The sequence below is a fragment of the Lagopus leucura genome, unplaced genomic scaffold, assembly GCF_019238085.1.
Source record: "Lagopus leucura isolate 7727_CA_CO unplaced genomic scaffold, USGS_WTPT01 Super-Scaffold_797, whole genome shotgun sequence".
In the NCBI taxonomy this organism is placed as follows: Eukaryota; Metazoa; Chordata; class Aves; order Galliformes; family Phasianidae; genus Lagopus; species Lagopus leucura.
Window position 1 is genome coordinate 1,226,529 of NW_024962259.1, and position 22,839 is coordinate 1,249,367.

At 44.7% G+C, this 22,839-nt stretch overlaps 1 protein-coding gene across 1 annotated transcript; it reads left to right on the forward strand.

Annotated features, from left to right (window-relative positions):
* The first annotated feature begins 92 nt into the window (after positions 1-92).
* Positions 93-22,368, forward strand: LOC122176591 (ATP-binding cassette sub-family A member 9-like). Its single transcript, XM_042865242.1, has 40 exons — positions 93-283; positions 1,040-1,233; positions 2,592-2,704; positions 3,213-3,423; positions 3,596-3,754; positions 4,504-4,604; positions 5,272-5,498; positions 5,599-5,737; positions 6,019-6,204; positions 6,765-6,897; positions 7,496-7,652; positions 7,924-7,982; positions 8,820-8,930; positions 9,224-9,399; positions 9,689-9,808; positions 10,117-10,255; positions 10,703-10,793; positions 11,390-11,529; positions 11,632-11,751; positions 12,296-12,449; positions 12,740-12,909; positions 13,325-13,452; positions 13,815-13,952; positions 14,455-14,568; positions 14,887-15,057; positions 15,207-15,320; positions 15,492-15,599; positions 15,836-15,907; positions 16,423-16,514; positions 17,473-17,590; positions 17,710-17,827; positions 18,129-18,220; positions 18,931-19,079; positions 19,355-19,430; positions 20,084-20,178; positions 20,889-21,005; positions 21,241-21,381; positions 21,512-21,591; positions 21,683-21,738; positions 22,107-22,368. The coding sequence occupies exons 2-40, from the start codon at positions 1,215-1,217 to the stop codon at positions 22,194-22,196; spliced, it is 4,794 nt and encodes a 1,597-aa protein (XP_042721176.1). The 5' UTR covers positions 93-283; positions 1,040-1,214; the 3' UTR covers positions 22,197-22,368.
* Positions 22,369-22,839: the final 471 nt, after the last annotated feature.

Below are 22,839 nucleotides of genomic sequence, written 5' to 3' on the forward strand. Positions count from 1 at the left end.
GAGCTCTTCTGAATGCTCCTGATTCAGCACATTGGCTGTCTCAACGGTCCGAGTTCCCTGGAGCTTTCAGTTCCCCTTTTTCCCTGCTCTGAATTGCTTTGAGCCTCCCACTTGCAGCTCCCACCCCATCCCTGTGCCACAGGCACTGACACCAGCCCTGGCACTGCTAAACTCCATCCAGCTGCTCCTGGGAGACTTGCAAGCAGCACTGGAGGTGCAGCTGTGTTCAGCTGTTGTGACCAGGAGCCCAGCAGCAGCACTGTGCAGGACGGGGAACCCAAAGGTGAGCTCACTTAAGGTCCTTTCAATATTAAATGCATTTTCTGTTCCTGTAGGAATGCCTGCGCTCTGCTGTGCGCTGGGTAATGAAGTGGCCCTGCAGCAACCCTGTATAGGGGATCTCTCAGGTGCATCACTGTGTTATGTTGTCAGTGTCAGTTGTCAGCTAAGAACGAGCTGTGCATCTGTGCTGTCCCACAGTGAAGAGCAGCCTCCTCTGGCTGCAGTTTGCTGCCTGTTGGGATGGGGAGTGTGCTCTGCTCCTTGCAGTGAGCACTACAGCAGCTGCAGAAGAGCTGCAGCCTGGTGTCAAGCAACAGCCGGGCTGCTTCTGTGCTTTTGCTCAATTCTGCCAATCAGTTGCAGAACTGCTGTTCTAAGATGGGCAAATTGCTTTCTTTTAATGTGATTGGTCATGTGACTACATGCCCTTCCTATGTATTTGGACTTCCTGGCTTATCTGATCTCCTCACCATTTGGCATGCAGATCCATTAGAAAGCTATTTTAAAAAAAAAAATCTTGATCCCAACTTTGCTGGGGAGGCAATTAAAAGGAGTGGAAGCAAATTATACGTATACTGAAAACAAAGGGGAGAAGAAAAGCAAGAAAGAAAATTGCATCTGGGGCACAGGGCTGACCCCAGAGAGGAGAGAGTGCTGTTGACTCCTTGTGATTGCACACGTTGCAAGCACCAGGAATGTAGTATGATATTACAACCCATGTAGGCTTCTGAATGAAATAATATAATGCAATATGCAGTGTTGATGCTTCCAGCTGCTGTAGCAGTGCTCATAGTGGGGTCAGCACTTACCCAGGCTGACGTCAGGCTGCAGAGAGCCACGGCTGTCAGCTCTGCAGCATCCAGCCCTGTCCATCCAGCACTGAAGGAGAGGACGAGCCCGGACGTCCACGAGCTGCAGAAGACACTGTTGTGATGGAAAGTCCATTGCCAGGTGAGGAGCTTCGTATTGCTGTTTTGCAAGTGAAAAATCACATGCAGGGTGTTTCCATGATTGAGTTTTTTCAGGGTTATTTCAATAGTGTTATGCTAAAAGCATGAGATCGGTGCTTTCCAGCTCAATTCTCAACACTGAGCTTCACACCAACATGTTTAGAAAGCAGAAGAACGATGAAGTTCTGCATTTCTGGCTGCATGGATTTTGACTTGCCACTGATGCAGCACTCGTCTCAGCTGAGCCTGGCTCCATCCCCAGTGAAGGCTTCTCCAGGGAGGACTCCCTAAGTTCACTTCTCTCAGGGAGGTTTTAAATTTGGGCTTAGAGCCGTTTTTATGAGCTTTTTGGAGGAAAATAACTTCTTTCAAGAGCTGCGTGTGAGAGCAGAATCAGTACAAGTCTATCCCCTATTTATCAGGCAGGGCAGTGCGGAGCTTGGCTGCAGGTTTCTGTTGGCAGATGTTTGCAAGCAGGAGGGCACAGCGCTCACCTCTGCACTCTGGTGCATGAAGGTGCGTGCAGGGAGCCAGCAGCGCTGCAGCCCTTCCTCAAAACCCCTTCCTGCAGTCAGCTCTGGTGTGGGATCCCAAAGAAAACTCCAGGCACAGCAATTCAAGATAAGCTCCGTGCCAATAGCTGGGGAGCAAACAGGATCCGTTACCCCGGAGTCTGCAAATATTGAATTCTCCCATAAACAGTGAACAGAGTCGTAGAATTGTTTATGAACTCCAGCTGTCCAATCCGTGAAATCAGGAAATGATGTCCAAGGGGAAAAGAGCGCAGTGCATTTGAAGTTGCTTTAATTTTTGGTTTCTGCTGTTCTAAAGGGTTTAAATGCAAAAACACTGTTTGAGGTTCCCTCCCAGCCACCACAGAGGGTTGCTCTGTGGAAACTTTGCTATTTGGCCACGTGGCTGGAGCTGGATTTAATGTTCCCCAACTCCAAGAATTCCCTGCTCGGTATTTAGGAGGATACAAAAGCACAAACTGGTGTTTTCTTAATGATATACTCTGGCTATATGAGATCTACAATTTGCTACATAGCATCTGCCACTTAATCCTCTCCCCTTGACTTTTCTGTTGTCAGCCTTATGTAGATGCAGAACCAGTTCAAAGCCCCTCCAACAGAGCATCTCAGGATGGCGTGGGATGCATCTGTGACTGCACAGAGGCAGCTCCATGTTCACCTGCATGCTTTCACACTCTTTCCTTTGAATCTCTTCTTGGTTGCCCAATGTAGGAAAGCTCTAGACCTTTGACATGTTATTGGATTTCTCCAAAGTGGAGTTTAGCCAAGTGAATGTATTAATTACCTGTTATCATTCTGAACGATGTTGTTTTGTCTCTCATCCTAGCTGGGAAAATGCAGAGAGCATTTAAAAAAGCCTCAAAAATTAGTCAGCAAACCTGGGCTCTCTTATGGAAAAACATTCTGCTGGTGTGGAGGAAGAAAACAGAAAGTTTCCAGGCAAGTGTCTGTTCTTCCAAAGGAAATTTAGGATTTCCACTACCGAGTATTTTTACATCACGTTGTTTTTATGTCAGATGATACATGAGGAGCCTCAGCTGGCAACGTGGCTCTCTGAAAAATGTCCTCAGTTACAGCTTTTCCTGTGACACTACAACAAGGGCTTGATATAAGGCCAGCTTGCTGCTTTGGTTGCTGATCCCATCTCCACGCTGACTAGAACACAGTGCACAACGCACAATTGCTGGTGTAAGATTATAGGCAGACCTCATTGGCTCCTGTGCTAGGACATGTTCTTCACTTGCAACAGTCCTCATATTTTAAAATTACGGCTCCTATGAAATAGCTTGTTTGTGGAAAGACTACATTTGTGTCTAAATGCTTTGGGCCATGCAGGTGGATCCGTGCACGATGAGAAGTCCTTGAGTTAGCACCAGGCACTTCCCAATGCTCCCAAACTCCACATCACTGCACAGCCACTCACCTGTATTCCCCTCCTTTCACCTAGGAATGGATCACCATTGCGATTCTTCTCTTAATAATACAAGTATCGTCAAGTGTGATTTACAATTTTAAGCGACAAGAAATCCCTTACAAGTTCCTTGGGCGTTTGGATGACCCCGCTTTCAGGATGAAGGAAGCGACGCTCATCTACACACCTGCAACCAGCACCACCAGGAAAATAATGGGAAGAGTGGCCTCAGACTCTGTGCTGAAGGGTAAAGCTGCTCGTGTTCTTGGTGCAGATGGGAGGCTGCACAGATCCCAACCGTGGGCACCTCAGCCTTCATTGTGGTGGGGGGGAAAAGGGTTTGAACACTGCTCTGTGAGTGCACAGTGTGGCTGATGTGTTCTCTTGTCTCACTGCTGATCAGTGTTGTTTATTACCAGGTATAACAATAGAAGAGGCTGTAAATGAGAAAAACCTGTCAGCAAGAGGAATTTTTAAGTATGATGCAATCGGCGTTGTTTTTAAGGATGACTTCTCCTACCATCTCAGATTTCAGAGCTACAGTGTGATATCTCCCGTTGATGCCTTTGAACACATCGGTAAAAGGAATGAATGAAACCAGAGAACGTGATTTAGTGGTTGGTAACCCTGCCTGTGGCAATTGGGTTGGAAGTAGATCATCTTTGAGGCTCCTTCCAACCCAAACCGTTCAATGATTTCATATTGAAATGAGTTTAGATGGATCTCTGCTGCCATGGCAATCAGATGGGATCCGGTCTGTATGTGAAAAGGAAATATTTTAATTGCAGTTTAAGGACAATGTCAAAGTGTTTTTTAGGAGCACATGTACATTATCCAAAGTCCTGGCTGTCCCCCTCCCTTCTATGCTGGATCATGCAGTGGAAGTGCACACTGTTTGTGCACTAATGCACTTCTAACACGCATTTAATACCTTAAAACATCAACCTGCACACACTTCTATCCAAATTACTTCTTTCTTTGACCAAGTGCATTCACAGTTAGTGTCTAGAAGTAACTAAGCAAAACAAAAACTCAGCTTATTTCCAGACAAAACATCAAGTGAGTTCATTGGTTAACTGGCCAAAAAGAAAGAAAAAAATGTCTTGGGAAACAGATTGTGAGACTATTTCTGCCATGCCCAGCAGTCAGCAGCTCCCCACAGCTGTGCCCACTGCTCTGGGTTTCCTAGAGGTAATGCCCTCCAGCTGGTGGCTTAATTTGGGTTGATTGGCTCTCAGGTCAAACATATTTTCAACCATACGCATGTATAAAAAAAAATATACAAATGTATACATACATAAGACTTAATTTTCTTTGTTTCCCCTAGATACCTGCTACGATGTCTCATCACCCTACTGCAAGATTCCTTCGTACTGGTATGGAGGATTCCTGTCCATTCAGTCCAGCATTGATGCAGCAGTCATAGAGGTATGGGCATGATGGAAGACATGGTTTATCCATAGTTATTCATATACTTTGCTTTAAAAAAAACCAACAAAACAAAACCAAACACGTGGAATAACTGTGAGCTGTTGCTGACTTAGAGATTGGAAGCCCATTTCCGGACTTAAAAGGTGTGGAACTTATTTTGTTGCCAAACTATTTTTTTTTTTCCCCTTTTATATTTGCAAGTTTATAGAAAAATTTGAAGTAAAATGAATGAAAACACCATTGCCAGAATCTTTATCTTTGAGATTTTATTTTTATCACGTTGGTCCATTTCGAAAAATAAATGTGAAGTGTTTAATATGGACCAAACTGTATTTTTCAGTGATAAACTCTTCCATCCATCATGAAAAGATAATCGTCTCCAAATATGGTATTTACAGAGCAGTAAAGCTCCTGCCCTTTCGCTATGCTATAATTGCTTTACAACTTCTGCTCTATTCCTTTTCCATCTGCTTTGTAGGTCATGCCTGTGCTCAAATGCAACATTAGCGTTTATTACAAAAAGATATCAAATTTTGATGGTAATTTACCAGTTTTAAATGTAACGTCATTACTGAAATACTAATTATTGTCAAGCCTGTGAAAAGCTGTTTATTGGCTGCTTCATTACAGAATATAAAATTAATGGCTGACTTCTTTTCTTCAGATGAAAACGAACCGTTCTGTCTGGGAAGAGATGAAATCAATTAGCGGCATCCGTCTGCAATCACCCTTGATCAAATCCATATATAAAGTGAATTACATTTGGTTCACCATTTACAGCGTGCTGTGTTTCTCCCCTTATATGTACTTTCTATCAGTGAAAGTTATCAGAGAGAAAAAGAAGCTCAAGGTGTTAATGAAAGCAATGGGTTTACAGGACATCGCCTTCTGGTCAGTGGCACAGTGTGTTGAGGTTGGGCTTGGTGACCTTTTCCAACCTTAGAGGTTCCATGCTTCAATGAAAAGGGAATTTCTTGTGGCTCGTTGGCAGGTTGTCCTGGAGCCTGCTGTACACCATTTACATCGCCATAACGTCGAGTCTGCTGGCAGCAATCACGGTTGGAGAGGTCACCCAAGACCGCAGCTTTTCAGAAATATATTTCCTTTATTTTTTCCATGGCATTGCGTCGGTAAGTCTGCTTTTGTGTTTTTAAACGATGAGTGACTTTTCCAGTTCCTAATTAAAACATCTAAAACTCAGACTGCAGAGTTTAGGGCTGCAAGAATGTAGCAGAAACTTCTCCATTACCTGATTTTCTTGTGCGGTTTGTAGGCTGCTATATCACTCCTGTAGATGACCTCAGATTTTCCTATGTTGTGGGTTCTTTTACCTTGTTGTTGTTGTTGGTTTATTTTTGCTTAATCACTAGCAGAAATGCATCCTGCTGACTCCTGGTTCTCTCTGCTGCAGATTCACTTCTGTTTCATGCTCAGCTCCTTGTTAAAGCAGCCTCATATTACCAGTTTTGTGGGATTTTTCCTTCACATCGTCTTTGGTTCGCTGGGCTTCATGACACTGTTTGAACAAGTGCCACCATCTTTGGAATGGGTCTTTAACCTCTTCAGTCCTTACACCTTTACAGCTGGCATCTCAAAGGTATGCTCAAAACAAAACCATTTTATTAGGAGTGTTCAGCTTGCAGCACACACAGCTTCTGCCATCTGGCGTTGCATCTGCTATATGTGATGTGCATCTCTGTAATGATGCAGTTGTGCCCCTACACTCTAAATGCTTTGCAGGAAGAAAACATGACTCCAAAAAGTAGATGTTAGCTATTGGTCAGCAGGAATTTTACTAGCTGAACACACCATAAGTTTCCATCTCTGGAAAGCTGTTGCAGCAGTGAGATGTGGCCGGTGGGCACCCAGAGCTGCAGAGCAGCAATGTGTCCAGCTGCTGCCCCAGCCAACACCACAGGCATTGCACTGCTGCTGAGGAGACCTCTGCAAGAGTACAAGTTCACTCTACTGAGACCCTTCTGATGCTTCTGGTCTTTAAGTCATAGAAACAGTGCCATCATCACAAGTGGATGGGCTTCCTGGGAACAGAAGGCCATGTGACACAGCTGTAGCTTGCGTGCCGTATCTCTGGCCAAAGGAAGGGCTGCATCTGATTTGTGCTGTTTTGGTTTTGGTTTTGTTTTTTTTTCTACCTAGATTGTAAAATTAGAAAAATATGGACCAACTGTTGCAACGGAGTTGTACCCTTTCTTTAACCAATACAGCATGCTGATCCTGGACAGCATCCTGTATTTGCTGCTGGCCATCTACTTTGATAAGGTTTTGCCTGGTAAGTAGAAACATACGTGAAAAACAACAAATTTCAATTTTCTTCTATCCTGCCCCCTCGTCGGGGGAGAGGTGCCAAAAGAGCAATGGGATGGAACAGAGGAAGCCATTATCTGCATGGAAGAGAAGAAAGGCATTGCAGCATTGCGCAGGCCGGGTTGTGGTGCAGCATCTTAGCAGCAGTAGACTGTGCCATGGAGGGCTGCCAACTGGGTTTGCTATCTTGCTCATGAAAAAAAGATGTAGGAAGATCCTGTTTCCCAGCAGATGGCTGCATGCAGCTAAATAATTTGGCCTCCAAAGCACGCTCCAAAAGGAACCTGACAACTTCCACCATGGCTCTGTGCTGGTCTACATCTGCTGCAATGGCCCCAACCACTTGAAAGGATGTTCTGATGTTCAGGTGTTTTGGTAACCATTGAGTTGACTGCTGCCTGCATGCAGTTATAGATACAGATGTGTGAGCAGAAATAGCAAAAATTACCCATCCTTTTGCACTATCAATATGCTGCTGCTGCCCAAGAGCTGTTTGTGGTGTTTATAGAAGCTGAGCTGTAGCAGTGTGGGGGCTGCATTTCACTCTGTTTGTTTCTATTTAGGCAAATATGGGGTGCCATATCCCCCCCTGTTCTTCCTCAGGCCATCATATTGGCTGCAGCAAGGCAGCAAGTGCAGCACCCAACCTGACCCCATCCCTGTCCCTGGCTGTGACACTGAGCCCATGCCTGAGGGCTTCGAGGGGAAGGAGGCCATCAGGTATGGAGAGCAGCTCTGCATGGTGTGAGCACAGCCATAAAACCCTGGGGAATGGCTTAGAACTTATCTAAAGTGATTCCTTCAGGTAGAATTACAGAACCATAGGGGTTGTAAGGGACATCTGGGGATGCGCTCATCCAACCCTTGGTGCTGTTGGGCAAGTCCAGCATGGGGAAGAGGCCAAAAAGTGTTCTTCCCACAGTTTTCAAAGGTTACTTCCTTGCCAAAATGGTGCGATTCATTACTAATAGCTTGCTTACCTTTCATTTAGACTATACAACATTAGAAAAATATACGAGAGGAAGGGCAAGAGAACCGAAGCTTTAAGAGGTAAGAGCTGGCTTAGTAATGGCTTTAATTCTATTTTTCACTGGCGATGAACCCAAGCTGTTCTGAAATGTATTGGATGTACCTGATTGTGCCTCCAGCACCGTTAAAATGCATTATGCAACAGTTATTCCTGCTGGGGTAAATCACTGGCGAATTTCTACAAGGTTGTTACCTTTTCCTTTTCACTCCAGGAAAATTACTGTTTATTGCTTTTTGCAATGGCAGAAGTCTCCTTGAAAGCTGCGGGCTCGAGTGAAATCACCTCCCAACCCTCCCTGTGAAAATGTAAATTCATCCAGGCAAACACAACTCATTTTTTGGGCCCTAGCTGGAAGCAGGGCTGTTGTCACTGGCTGGGCCTTGCTCCGCCAGCATTTGTGCACTTGCCAGCTGCAAGGTACGCCAGTGGTTGGCAATGTCATAGCACAGCCATGAGATGTTTGCTAAATGCCTTTGTTTAACAAGAACTGACGTCACACTGAAAACATCAGCGCGGTCTCAAAGGTTGATATTAAGTACAAAACAAAAAGAAAGCCCACAAAAATCCCAAATGAGTCCTTTTTAAAAGGAAATGGGATGGCAAAGTCTCCCTAACTGGAAAGGCTATGGTTTCTCCTCTTCCTGTGGCTTCTCTTTTGAGTCATGCTAAAATAAAAGGTTATGAACCTTGCAGAAAACAAGGTCGACGTTTTTCTTCAATTATTTACATGCAGCACATGTTTTCAGATCTGTGTCAGGAGAGATGGTGTCCCTCTATCACACTCAGCAGTAAGCCACAGGCAAAAGTCTGTTAGCCTTGCATGCTTCCACCCTAATAGTGCCGTGTTTCTCTTCTAGGTTTGTCCTTCAGCATTTATGAAGGTCAGATCACTGCATTGCTTGGTCTCAGTGGGTCTGGTAAAACTGCCCTCTTGAATGTGCTCAGTGGATTTTCCAAGCCTTCAGCAGGTAATGACTGGAGAAGAAGAGAAGCTCTCTAGTTTTCAAGCATAAATACGCAAAAAAGTAATTTTTCCTTCAGTCCTTCAATCCGGCCTATTGTAAGCACAGATTGCTCCTTCAGCATTGAGCTTCATGGATTTTCTCTTGTGCGTGAGCACATGTGGATGGTTATTTCTCCCTCTAGATGTCCTGATGTTTTCCATGAGCTGCATATCTTTGGGAAATACGTTTTATTTTGTCAGCTATACATTTCTATATATACTGCATATGACATTTGTTTCATTTATTCCTATGTGCAGGTTCTGCAGTGATTTACAACTACAAGGTGTCTGAAGTACAGGATATGGAAGGAATTCAGGCATTGGTTGGGATTTGCCCACAATTAAATTTACATTTTGAAGCCTTAACAGTGAAGGAAAACTTGAGAATTTTTGCTCACGTCAAGGGGATTCGGTGGAAAGAAGTAGAGCAAGAGGTAGGAATCACTGACCTCTATCACATGGTTTGTTGGGCTACATTCATAATACTTTTTCACCATTAACCTGTTCTGCAGAAATTAGAACAGTTGTAATTTAGAGTTGTGTTTTTAATTCTTTCTTATCCTATTGTCCTGAGAGTCAGAATTCAGATTTGCAGTATTTTTCTCGCAGCGAATCCATTTAAAAACATGTAAGTATTAAATTCAGAAGTTGTCTTCTCCTGCACTGTGTATGAATCAGAATATGACCAGTTCTGCATGTTTCTTGTTTTCATGTGTTCCCAAGGTGCAGAAAGTCCTGGTACAGTTGGACCTCACCGACCTTCAGGATGTCCACGCTGACTCTCTGAGTGGGGGACAAAAAAGAAAACTCTCTCTTGCAATTGCAATTTTAGGGGATCCCCAGGTAGGCACCAGTCCTTCCGCAGGCACAGTTTTGGTATGCAGACATCTGTATTCCTTTGCCCTTGTGCTCTGAAAGCCTGGCTCACTTGGCTGCCAGAAGGAATGAGGAATCCAGGTGAATGAGAACCGTATTTTAAACGAAAATGGTAATCATATTCACATAGAAAGGGTAAAAATATTGAAAGCTCAATAAAAAATGGCCAGCATTTGAGGATGCATTGTGTTCTATTGGGTGAGAGGACAACAAGCACGGAACAAAGCCTGCCAACACAATGGCTTGTATGCATGACACTTGCTCTCACCTTGCAGGTGCTGCTCTTGGACGAGCCAATGGTGGGGCTGGATCCCTGCTCCAGGCACCACGTGTGGGAGCTGCTGGCGGAGCGCCGGGCTGGCCGTGTGACACTCATCTGTACACAGTCTGTGGAGGAGGCTGATGCTTGTGCCGGTGAGCCCTGACGTTCACTCTGCAGTGTGGAAATTGGGGATTCCCTACTTGGATCCTGCCCTGGGGGTTCTGCACTTTTGTCTGCACTTTTGTTTGGGTTTTCTCCAGTAGCAACCACAAAATCTTGCAGTTGAGCAAAGGTTCATCCTCTGCCCCAGGTGTCCTTCCTAGGCCTTGCTCATGCTCTGCATGAGGGTGAAGACTCCCATAGGCTTAGCACCCACTCCAATTAGTGACGTTTCTTGGATTGATATCTTTCTCATTTCTTTATTTATCTTGGGCTGCATGGGGAATTTTGTAAGAATATATAAGCAGGAGACTAGCCTGGTTCTACTCCTTTTGACTTCACTATAAAAGTATCTCTGGAGTTCTGAAAGAGCAGAGGTAAGGTCAGACTACTGCCTTGTTGTAAATCCCCACTAAATCTCTGTGTTCCTACCTCCTCAGATCGGAAAGCTTTCCTTTCAAATGGGAGATTACAGTGCGTTGGCTCATCTCTGTACTTGAAGAGAAAATGGGGAATTGGCTATCACTTAAGGTGAAATCCTTTTCTTTTTGGTCATCACTCTTTTTATGAAAAGCTTCTGGTTGATGTATTTTCTCATAGAGTCTATGTCTGTATGGTGTTTTCATACAGAGAAATAAAAATCTTGACAATCCATTTTAGGAGTCTTTTGAGGCTGCCAAGTCTATCTTGCCTTGGATAGCAAGCTGCTTTTCTTTGGACCCAATCCTGAGAGCTCTGAGCATGCAGCTAAGATGACTTTGCAACCTCCTTTGCAGCCAAAAGGGGACCAGAGTAGAATGAACAGCAGTTCTCACGTGCTCTATGGTGCCAGAGTGACTTACAGTGGCTTTAATGTAAAGTTGCTTTTCATTGGATTTAAATTTCTGTGTTCTCGGTTAAGCAGTGCTGGCCAGGATCATTATTCTTTGCCTCAACTATTTATTGCATGCATGGTAAAACCAGGGGCACGGCAGATGTCTGTGGATAATTCCCACTGAAATGCTGCCTGGTTTTGGAGGTTTCCCTATGGCTTGAAGAATAACTGCTGGCTTTGTCTCTTAAATGGATGAAGCATGCATCGCTTTTTTTTGTTTAATACTCTTGCAATCACTCTTTAATACAAACAGGATGTGCATAAATGATCAGTGTGACCCTGGGCTTGCATCATCCCTGGTCAGGCGGTACATCCCCAATGCTGTGCTCATAGGACGGGATGGGGATGAGCTGTGTTACATGCTGCCTCTGGAAAACACCAAGAGTTTCCCAGGTAACAAAAGCCTGCCATTGCATCGAGGTTGTAAGGGGATGCCAGATCAGAATGTTGAGGGAGCCCAGGTGTTGGGCTGAGCTGGTTCACTTTGTCACACAGATCTGCTTGGCCACCTCGACAACGGCCTCTTGCTGGGTGTTGTTCATTACGAGGTCAGCAGGACAACCCTGGCAGATGCTCTCCTGAAGTTGGAAGGCAAGGAAGATATTGATCACAAAGGTAAAGCACTGATTCCTTTCTTCAAGATCAAGCGTTTGTATTTTGTTTTCAGTTTAAAAAAATATGCATGAGTTTCTGTTGAATGTGATGTTTCGTTGTTCTTGGCAGGCCAAGAGTTGCAGTTGTATAAATGTTCAGATTTTCTTTGATAACGGCTAACTTCCCTGAGAAGTCTGAATGATTCAGGCTTAATTTGCCACAGGCTTCTAAACACAAGGACTAAAGAGCGATGTTGTAAAGGTTTTGCAGGAAATATCCTCCCTGGAGCAAGAGGTGGGAAGAGACAATCTAGTCAAGGGCAGTTCCCAAGGCCAGGGAAGATATTGCATGTGTGGTCACACAAGCTCAGGTTCAGCCACTCTCAATTCACCAACATAAATTAATTCTGATTACCCAATGGCCTTTTTTCTGCCATTTTATCTTCTCTGACTAAAATAGAAGCACTCCTATTCAGAACTGAAAACCCGTGTTTATTGCTTGTGCTTAAAACACGTGCTTTGGAAGCTCATTGTGGATAATGGTGTTTGTCATGGTGAACGTGCAGAAAACCTGAAGGAGAGCGACCAGAACCTCCTGGGCTTTTCTGAACCTGCACACACACCAGCAAGTGGCATGGAGCTCTGGAGGCAGCAGGTCCTCGCCGTGGCCAGAGTTCGTTTCTACAGATTGAGGCACGATGGAAAGCTTCTCCGGTCCCTGTAAGCACTGAGCCCTGCAGCCCCTATAGTGACTCAGGGCTTTGCAGAGGTTTTGGTCCCTGGGTTGACTGAGGGAAAGCTTAAAAACTGCTGGAGTGATTTGGAAGCTGAGAAGTAGGTGTTGGTTGTGTAAAAGTTGCAGTGATAAAAACAGAACTTCCTGATAGAGCTCTGAGTTGTTTAAGTATATTCCCCAGCTTTAAATTTCTTCTTGATCTTGCTACATGAATCACACCAGTGCTTAACGGTGCAATTCCCTGGAGCCACTCATGGTCTATTTTTCCATCTAGATTGCTGTTCTTTGGAGTATTTATCATCCAGATGATCATGTTTTTCTTTGGTTTTAATCTGTGGAACAAATCCATCTCAGAACTGACAGCCAGCAAGTATTTTCTTCCTGCTCAGCCTCCCACTCAAACTCAAAGCAAGGCAACAAATCTTCTCATCTTAAATGACACAGGTGAAGAGCACATGATGCTGATTGGTGTTCTGCATTACTCTGAGTGCTCTTGAAGCTGATAGGGCATCTTTGCCTTCTGTTTTCTACATGGTCCTTTATAGGTCTGTGGCTCTGGGGGGTGCTTTGTTTTGAGTGGACACAAATCCAATTTTAGTGGTGATTAATGAGTAGCTGATATGTAAAAGAAGCATGGATCAGCTAATTTTTTTTTAAAAAGACAATACATGAAGTATGGAAATGTGCTGTCTAACAAGTTTCGTTCAAATATGAAAGAAAAACAGAGGAAACAGAAATTGATTCAGATTCTAAATGAGTGTTTTAGCATTATTTGGTTTTGCAAGCAGGAGTTTGTCTATAAAAAAAACTGATTGTATTAAAAACCTAATTCTAATTTGTGTTCTTGACATTAATTCAGGATCAGAAATAGAGGATTTCATTGCTGCTTTGAAGATTCAAAATATAATGCCAGAAATAACTCTCGAGAAAAACATCACAAGCCTGCCACAACATAACGGAGCTATAAAGATATCCCTGGAAGGCAAGGTGAAGGATGTTATTTTATTCTTTTGTCCTGTACGACAATAGGATTCTCTGATGTTATGTTTATATGGGATGCAGTGAAATAGAGCAGCCAAAGGAGAAAATTTATTTGACGCATTAAATATTATCAGTAATCCTGTTGGTGAGAAGCCAGGATCATGGCAATCTTTGGAGAAAAGTATTAATGCAAGTCATCTCTGCTTTTCTCCATAGGTCATGATTTCCACCCATTGCTTTGCTCGTGGTGCCCCTTAGTACTCAGCCACGTCTCTAATAAAACTGACTGCACTTTTCATTGCTTTCCTCCACAATTCTCGAAGCTCACGCAGGCACAAAGCTGACATCTTTCCCTCTCACACTTTCAGCACCGCCTCTACACGCTCATGTGCGGCGCGGAGCCCATCAACTGCTTCCCTGTGCTCATCAACACCCTCAGCAACACCTTCCTGAGGCTCTTCAATTCCACAGCACGGATCCGCATCTGGAGCCACCCCTTCTCTAGAGTGAGCATCCTGCCATATTAGTGTTGGAAGTTACTTGAAATGGCCAAAATGCTGAGGGTTATAGGGGAAAGACTGGCTGGACCACAGTGTCTCCAGGGATTGGTTGGGGTCTGTGCTCCACTCAATGGGCACGTTAAATACTAGGGCCACTGCTGTAAATTTCTACCATGGTGTTTCTTAATAAGGTTTTGGTACTGTATGACATTCAAGCTCATGCGATGTGTCAATAAAGTAGGATTACAGCAGCAGTATTTTCAATTTGCTTCAGCATCAGAAATGTGTTGCCTAACCTCAACAGTTTACAGCAATTCCAATACCTCCTGCAAATTTTAAGATGGTAAATGCTTTGTTTATTGTTTTGTGCTCTTCAGCACAAAGGGATTACTGTGATTACATACTTGTCCTATGGCTCATTTGTGTATTTAGCCATACTATGAATGTCAAGCTTGCTAATTTTCTCTAGACCGCTATTGATTATGATTTCTGAATTTCCCTTCCGTAGGCAGAAAACCCAGAATTAGGCCGTGGTATTTTTTTCCTCAGTGTTGCTTACATGCTGATCTGGGCTGCTGGTTTGCCTCCTCACTTTGCAGTGAGCAGCGTGGAGGATTACAAGGTAAAAGGCATGCTCTGAAAGTGGTCTTGCACAAGGAGAAATGAATGGAAACACAATGTCCCTGTACAGACGAATAGTTGAACTATTTGGGTGTTTCATCAGTAAAGACTTGGGAGTCAGAAAGATTTTTTTTCATTTTTCCTTGAGAATGGTATGCTTTTTAGCAACAGTTGGACTAAGATAGAATTGAAGGAATTTGGAAGAGAGAGGAATGCTCAGCTGGGAAGGAGAAGCAAAGGCAATGGAGAAGGATGAGGAGGAGTGGAAATGGCATTTGATGCTCTGCTGAATCTCCTCCTTCTCCCCTTTCCATCACAGAAAAAGGCTCGTGCCCAGCTGCGGGTCTCGGGGCTCTTTCCCTCGGCATACTGGTGTGGGCAGGCACTGGTGGACGTCCCACTCTTCTGGGCCCTGATGTGCCTCATGTTCATAGTCGTGCTGCTCTTCAACCGCATCTGCCCCATGGAGGCTTTCATCATCCTGCCCATGGTGCGAAAATCCCCCTCCCTCATCCCACACCGTGTGACCACGATTGGCTGATCCTGATGTACTCAGTAATTTAACCAAACAAACCGCTGTAAGCGGGATTTGGTGTATCCACATCGATTTCCTTGCCAGTGACATCCTTCTCTCTTTAGGTCTTTAGTGCCATTGGTTACGGAGTTTCTCTCATCTTCCTCGTCTATTTGATCGCGTTTATGTTTCGCAAGCGTCGAACCAATCGTTACCTGTGGTCTTTTGTCTTCGTTCTGGTAAGAGGAGGGAATCTTCCCCCTGTAACATTTGATAACACACCTTGCCATTTGAGGTTTCACTTTGAATGTATTAAGATTCAACAGAATAACCCAGATCAGTAACAAGCAGCCTAGTTTTTAGTAACAGGATGCATAAATATTGGAAACACTTTTTCTGCTTTATTCCAGGTGAACTTCACTCTCCATATGTTCAGTAACAGCTATGTTTTCTTCTACATCTTCTCCACTTTGGTGCCCCCATATCCACTCCTGGGCTGGTTGATTTTCTCTACAAGAGTAAGTGCATGTGCCAGTAGAATCAAAAGTTGCCCCCAACTGCCCAGAAGATAAAGACAAAGAAAATGGGATAAGAAAAGCTCTGGGCTAGTGAGTGAGGGAAGAGATCAAGAAAATTTGATTTATTGATCCTTTACTTGATGGGAAGGTCAGTCCCTACAGCTCACACACCTGCACTGAGGTACACTGTGCTTGGCAATTTTTCTAACTGACTGATATTGTTTTTTTTCTTGTAGCACCTATCATTTATTTCCAGTAGTAATCTTCTTCGTGATAAATGGAGTAACATCTTGGTTGCTGTCTTTGCAGTAAGGAACAATTTGATGATAATTATTTTGGAATAGATGCTTGTTCTGACTTACATTGAGTTTGCAAAAGTCTTGCCACTAATAAATCGTGGGTTATGTGGTGGAAGTTTCACCCTGAATGTTGTTGAGGGGTACAGCGAAGTAATCATAGGCTTGTCTCATGGGACTCCCACATGCTGCAACATATGTGGAAAAACGGTAGGGAATTAAGTGGACTTCAGGCAATAAGTGAAACATGTTATTAATTAATCAGCCTAATGCTGCATCTTCAAAAGAAAGATGTGATTTCAGATCCTGTAGGATGCCTCCAAGATTCTGTCAAGGTGCAGATTATCTGAACCAAAACTGCAGCAGTGTAAAGTCAGGGCTGTGGCAAGTGATCTGCATTCGAGGTGAAAACATTTGTTCTTTCCAATAGCTGAAGTAAACTGTGGGGCCAAGCGTCCCTTTATAATTAAAATTAATTGTGTTGTTACCTTTCTCCATTGCAAACCTAACTCATTATTATCTTCCAGCCTTACATCCACAGTGTGTTCTTTGGGTTTCTGCTGTGCTGCTTGGAGATACGATACGGAGAAGCAGTTGCAGAACGTGATCCCATCTTCAGGTGCGTACTGGGTGCACTGGGAGCAGCTGGCATGCCACTCACGGGCAGGCCCAGGGCTGTGCCAGGTGGGACTAGCCTGCCTCACCCTGATGGCAGTGGAATGGGATGAGTAAGCCCCAAAGTATTTTGCAAAGTGTGTGCAAAGCCCACATTTTCAGTTTTAACCAGTTTAGGGGAGGAAATTGAGAATGGAGGAAGGAAATTTTTATTCCTTTAGGTCATTATGGATCTGAGGCTTGATTTGCTCCATTTCCTTGAGCATGTATCCAGGCAAACACCCACCCAGTGTGTTGCAATAGAAGGTCAATTGAAACACAGTGTCCTAGAAAGAATAGCAAATGTGATCCGAGCTCTTTTGGTTAGGTTTGATTGCTGAGCTTTTAGGACATTTCACTGTAGCCATCTACATTAATAGTTACAAATTGAAATCCAACATTTTACCTCCTTCCCAAAAGCATCAGTAGATGCTTCTCTACAGGACAGATTTGTCCTAAAGTTCAATCAGACCAAAATCTTCTGCTAACCACTTACCTGTCACCAGAAGTGTGGGACAGACCTCCCAAATCACATGGGAGAAGACTTTTAATAGTGTTTGATTGTTAAATATAAAGGAATGGGACTCAGGTAGTTGTTGGATGCTGAAACAGCTCCAAAATCCTGTCCAGTGTGTTTGTGTGACCAGGTATTTGGCATGTGTTGAGTAGGGGGCTGGTCAATATTACTGGTGAAACACAAACTGAAGCTGACCTTTATTTTCTCATGTGTGCCAGTGCAATTAATTTTTCTTGCCCTGCAAATAAATATGAAAAATGAAAATGAACAATTGCCACCTGTGGCACAAATTCAAATAAACTGTGCTGGGTATTGCATTGGTGCTGCCTGTGAAATAAACTCATAAGGCCCTGTAAACCTGAGCATTTCCAGAAGGGCTGCGTGGTGACCCCATCCCTGCCTGCAGGATCCAATGGAGAAGAGCCCTCCCCCCCCATAACAGTGACCCACCAGGGCAGGAGCCCCCCGAGGTGCAGGCAGAACGGAAGCGGGCACGGAGTGCAGCAGGCTCCCTGCAGCCTGAGGTGAGCTGGGCACATGGTTTCTTCAAGCAGTATTACTTAATGGTGAGAGCAGATGAGGTGTTTCATGAGAGTTTCTATTCCTGCTTGGTCTGTGGACTGCTGTGGTCTTGGTCTTGCAGGAGTCAGTTATCGTTGTCAATGGTCTGCGCAAGGAGTATGAAGACAAGAAAGCCTGTTCCATCTTTAAGAAAAAGAAGAAAGTTGCCATCAAAAATCTTTCATTTTGCGTTAAAAAAGGTTGGAGTACCTTGCTGTGCCTTCCCACCAATAGAAAAGACTATGGAGACTTTGTTTTTGTTAGAATCCCCTCCAAAACCCAATGCAGGCAGCACTGCAGGGTTCATGTCCCTTCCAACTCAAGCCATTCTATGATTATATCCTCTTCCGCCAATCAGAGCTTCAATTTACTGGAATAATTTAACGAATGCCATTTAATGAATACATTCTTATACTGTATTTTGAGGGATTGCTGGGCTCCTAGAGGACAAGGTCTTAATAACAATCATCACCATTTACATTTGTTGCACATTTGTTCCAGGAGAGGTGTTAGGTCTGTTAGGACCTAATGGAGCTGGGAAGAGCACAACTATACGCATGATTTCTGGAGACATAGCAGTGACTGCTGGGGAGGTAGGAGGCTCCTTTGAGGCAGCGGGGGGTAGCCTTGATGCTTTCCTAAGTGAAGGTTGTGGTAAGAGAAGCTGGCAATGCAGCCCCTAATTCAGGGGATTTGTGTGCATGCAACTCTGCACATGGACAGAAGTAAGAAGGAGGTGTTGATGCACGCAGAGCACGTTCTACTTTCATCAGAATCAATGTTAAAGACTTAAGGGTTTGAGCTACACGAAATCTTCAGGCTGGATTTGAAATCTGTCTTGATAGTTTCTAAGCACTGCAAGAAATGTTGACATGTTAAAAAGGAATGACGCTCCCTGAAAAGCCTTGCAAAACCAGGAAATTGAAAACGAATGTGAGCAGGGTTGAGCCAGTAACAACCCATCACTTAATTATGCGCACAATGATTAATGACATATGGTGGGGGGGAAATACCATTGCTATTACAGATTCGGGGTTGAGTATTTGAAAGAGAAAAGTGTTACTGGGCGATGATGGTTTCACACTGGTGCTATTCCCCACAGTCTGATGGTAGTAAACAGCATTTGGCTTTGCACAAACAGCACCCTGGGTGAGGAGAAGCTGTGGTAGATGGGGGGTGGTCACAGGAATGACAGTCGGTTCCTTTTCCTTGAGGACCACATTGCTTCCCTGCAGCGCAGGAGAAAACAGTGGCATTTCCAAAGGGCTCGCTGCTTTCCCATAGCTGGGCACTGTCTCTGCAGGTGCTGCTGCAGGGCTGCAGGGCCGTGGTGCTGGGCTGCTGCCCACAGGAGGACCCACTGTGGCTGGACCTCACCGTGCTCCAGCATCTGGAGGCCTACGCTGCTGTGCGAGGGGTGAGGGGAGAGGATGCAGCTGTGCTCATCAGCCGGTACGCAGCCAAAGGATTCTTGTTTCCTCTCTCTGGAGGTATCAGACAGGAAAAGGCTTTCTGCTAACAGTTGGTTGGCACAAGACAAAGCACCTTACTTCTTGCATTAGCTGCGTTTACAATTTTGAATTTCTGTAACAAATTTGTAAATTAGGAGTAAAATCATTAAGTAACCCCCAGTGATGCACATCAGCTGAAGGCTGCTTGTCAGTCCCTGGTTCCTCAGCACCCCTGGCTGTAGCATCAGCACACATTTTTCCTTTCTATCCCCGCAGTGCAGCCAAGGCCTTGGACCTCCAGAAGTGTTTAAAAACCCCAGCGAGGAGACTGTCTGCTGGAGAAGCCAGGAAGGTCTGTGTTAGGTTTCTCCTTGGTGCTTGAGCAGGACCTGCTTTTCTTGCCTTGAGTGTGATGCACACATTCTAGCTCAGGAGCACATGGAGTGAGAGCAGAACACACTCCTGGGTGTTGTAAAACTTGATATTTTTTGTTTCACAACATAGCAATTTTCTTCTTGATTGAAATTCAGTCTTGAATTACAATTTCTGGAAACCCGGTGTGCTGACGGCAGATCCCAAGGCTTTGGAGGGAGTGGGTGCCTGGCATGGCATGGTTCCATCAATGGCTTTTCAATCCTGGCAGGATCCTCCACTCCCTCACCTCTCCACATTGTGCACTAAATAAATGTGAATCACAATTAGATTGATGAGGGTGATCACCTCTTCATGCCCTGTGGTTTGCATCTGCCTGTAGTCAGGATGGAAAATATCTTTCAGATCATTGGCAGATGTGTGTGTTTTGGTAAAGCTTAGTTTGGGAGATTAAAATGTTAAGTCAGAACACGAGGTGGGTTTACTGAATCCCTGTTCCTCTGGTTTTTTTGTAATCAAGAGCTTCAGCTTCTGTAATATTGACATGGGTTAAAACATATGAGTTGACTCACCATCTTCAGTGCATTAGTGCAGCTTAAACGCTGACCTGGCTATGTGTCTTTCCCATTCCAGCTGTGTTTTGCACTGAGCATCCTGGGAAGCCCAACGGTGATGCTTTGGGATGAGCCATCGGCGGGCATGGACAAGGCAGAGCAGCGCTGCCTGTGGTGAGCAGTGCCTGGTGTAGGAATGGCTGGGCAAGGAAGGGCTCCTTGCTGGCTGCGGTCATCTGTGTTACCCCAGTGCACAGGGGTTGGGTATCACTCATCAGATTCCTCATCAGGCAGGCAGTAAGCCTTTGCCAACCTTCGTATTGAATCTTAACCAAAAAAAAAATCTGAGTAGACTCCATCTGAAACCATGCGTTTGGCAGAAAAGATAAAAATCTCCTCTACTTCAGAGTGTGAGGAAAAAAATAGAGGTAGTCCTTCCCCTCCATCATTCAGGCTTAGTGTTTTGCTGTCCTTTTTCTATAATAGTTTTACCTGGAACTGTAAAATTTGGATTGTTGTTGACATGACGAATTGCAGTTAGCATCCACTTGTCATCTTCAAGCAGGACAGATGAAACCTTTCAAATAACCATGGGCTTGTTATTTCATAGGATCGTGGAATCAGTGAGGTTGCAAAATCACAGAATGGCCAGGGTTGGAAGGAATGAATCTCCTACCCTCCTTCCACATGCAGGGCCACCCACCTTCCTATTTAATACTAGACCAAAAAAAAATCACTAAGATCACCAAGCCCAACCATTGCCCCATCCCCACCATGCCCACTGACCGTGTCCCTCAAAATCTAATTATTCCTTGGCCATTCTGGGTTGATTTTATTATACCTTTGGCTGTTCCACGAGGTAATTGTGATCCCTCTGTTCCCAGGAAAGCTATCCAGGCTGCTGTGAGGAGCAAGGAGTGTGCAGCCGTGCTCAGCACACACTGCCTGGAGGAGGCGGCGATGTGTGACCGCGTGGCTGTGCTGGTGGCAGGGCAGCTGCGGTGAGCACCGGTGTAGCAACATGCAACATTGGTTTTCAGTCTTCATTTACATTTATTTATTAAGACAATGGTCTCCCAGGTGTGTAATGGACACCGTTTTCCAAGGACACAGCCTTTATAGCAGCGTAGTGTAATTAATATAATGAATAAGAGGATGTATGTCTGCTGCTTCTATTCTGTGATTGCTTTATTTGCTGCTGAGGATGGTTGGAGTGCTGTTTTTCCTCCTCTGCAGGTACATCGGTTCCCCTGAGGAGATGAGAAGGAAGTTTGGCACGAGTTACATCCTGGAAGTCAAACCAAAGGACGTGGGGCAAAGCGATGCTCTCCATAGTGAAATTGTGCACCTTTTCCCTGGCGCAGCTCGGCAAAAAAGGTCCTGGACACATGCTGGGATGCACTGACCCTGCTCAGTCATTCAGCCAGGAATACAGGAATCCTACAAGCACACCTAAACCTTGGTGCTCTCAGCATGATGATGTGTTCACTTTCTATTACTTTTTCAGGATTTCTTCTTTGCTCACCTACAAGATACCAAAGGAAGATGTACTACCTCTGTCCCAGGCTTTCTCCAAGCTAGAAGCAGGTACAAGGAAATAAATAAATCAGTATGAAGATTGCTTTCAAATTGTTTGTATGGATTTGTATTTAAGGATGCCTTCTCCATTGATCTGCAGCTAAAAAGAATTTCAAGCTTGAGGAGTACAGCTTGTCTTTGCACACTTTGCAACAGGTATGTTGGTTTAGAATGGAAATGTCAGGAATTTGTTCCTGAGAAATGATGTTCTATGGATGCAAAGCTATCCCAAAAAAGTTCAAATCCTGCTGTTAATTTTGAAATAACTTCCAGAACTGACAAACTGATACTGATCTCTTAGAGAAAAGTGTTGACTGAATTGCTTGTGTGTGAGAAAGCTGTGTGTATAGGAAATGTATTTCACAATATAGTACAGAAGATGACATATGCCTTGTTGGGGAAAAAAAAATATATAGGCTAGAAGTAGAAACTGTATGTACAGAAAACAAAGCCATCCCATGAGCAGCGTTAGTACCATCAGTCCCAGGCCATTATGGGGCTGTTTCCCCTGTGGTGCCTTGCAGGTGTTCATGGACTTCAATGGGGACCTGGAGGAGCCCGACCTGGAGGCAGCAGCTGAAGAGGCTGCAGAGCAGAGGTTGCTCCAGCCCTGAGCCCTGGGAGACGTGGAGGAATATTTTCAGCATCTTCAGTCAGTGTTACCAACGTGTTGGACTGGGGACTGGGACTCATGTACCTGCATGGCATCACGTGGAGCTCAGCGGACGCCCTGCAAAGAAAAGAAAAGAGAATTATTATTGTAATAAATAAAGCCTTTATCCTTCAGCAACTGGTGCCTGCCATCCATCTGTATGATGAGATGACTGAATCAACTGTGCTGAGCCATAATTTTGCAGGGCTGTATTGCTGATCTCAAGGCAGACCAGGGGTTTCCTTGAAGGAACTCCTCTGCAAGCTCAGGGAGAGCTCTTAAGCCTCCCCAGCTCATGGACACCAGAACTTTGGCTTGCTTGAGCATGAGTCCTGTCTTCCTGGCTAGTGTCACACAGCCAACAAGTGTGGTGCTTTCCATGGAGTTTTTGACCCCAAATCAGTGTCTCAGCCACCCTGATCCATTTGTGGTCTCTGCTGCACGGAGAGAGGAAAGGATGCCAGGGCTTGAGTGCTTCTGCAAGCTCCTGGTGCTTGGGATGACACAGACATTGCACAGTCTGACACTGTGTTGATGGGGAGATGGGGTGGGCACCTGGCTAGCACCCACCTCTGCTGCTCAGAGAAGAGGAGGGGTAGGCAGCA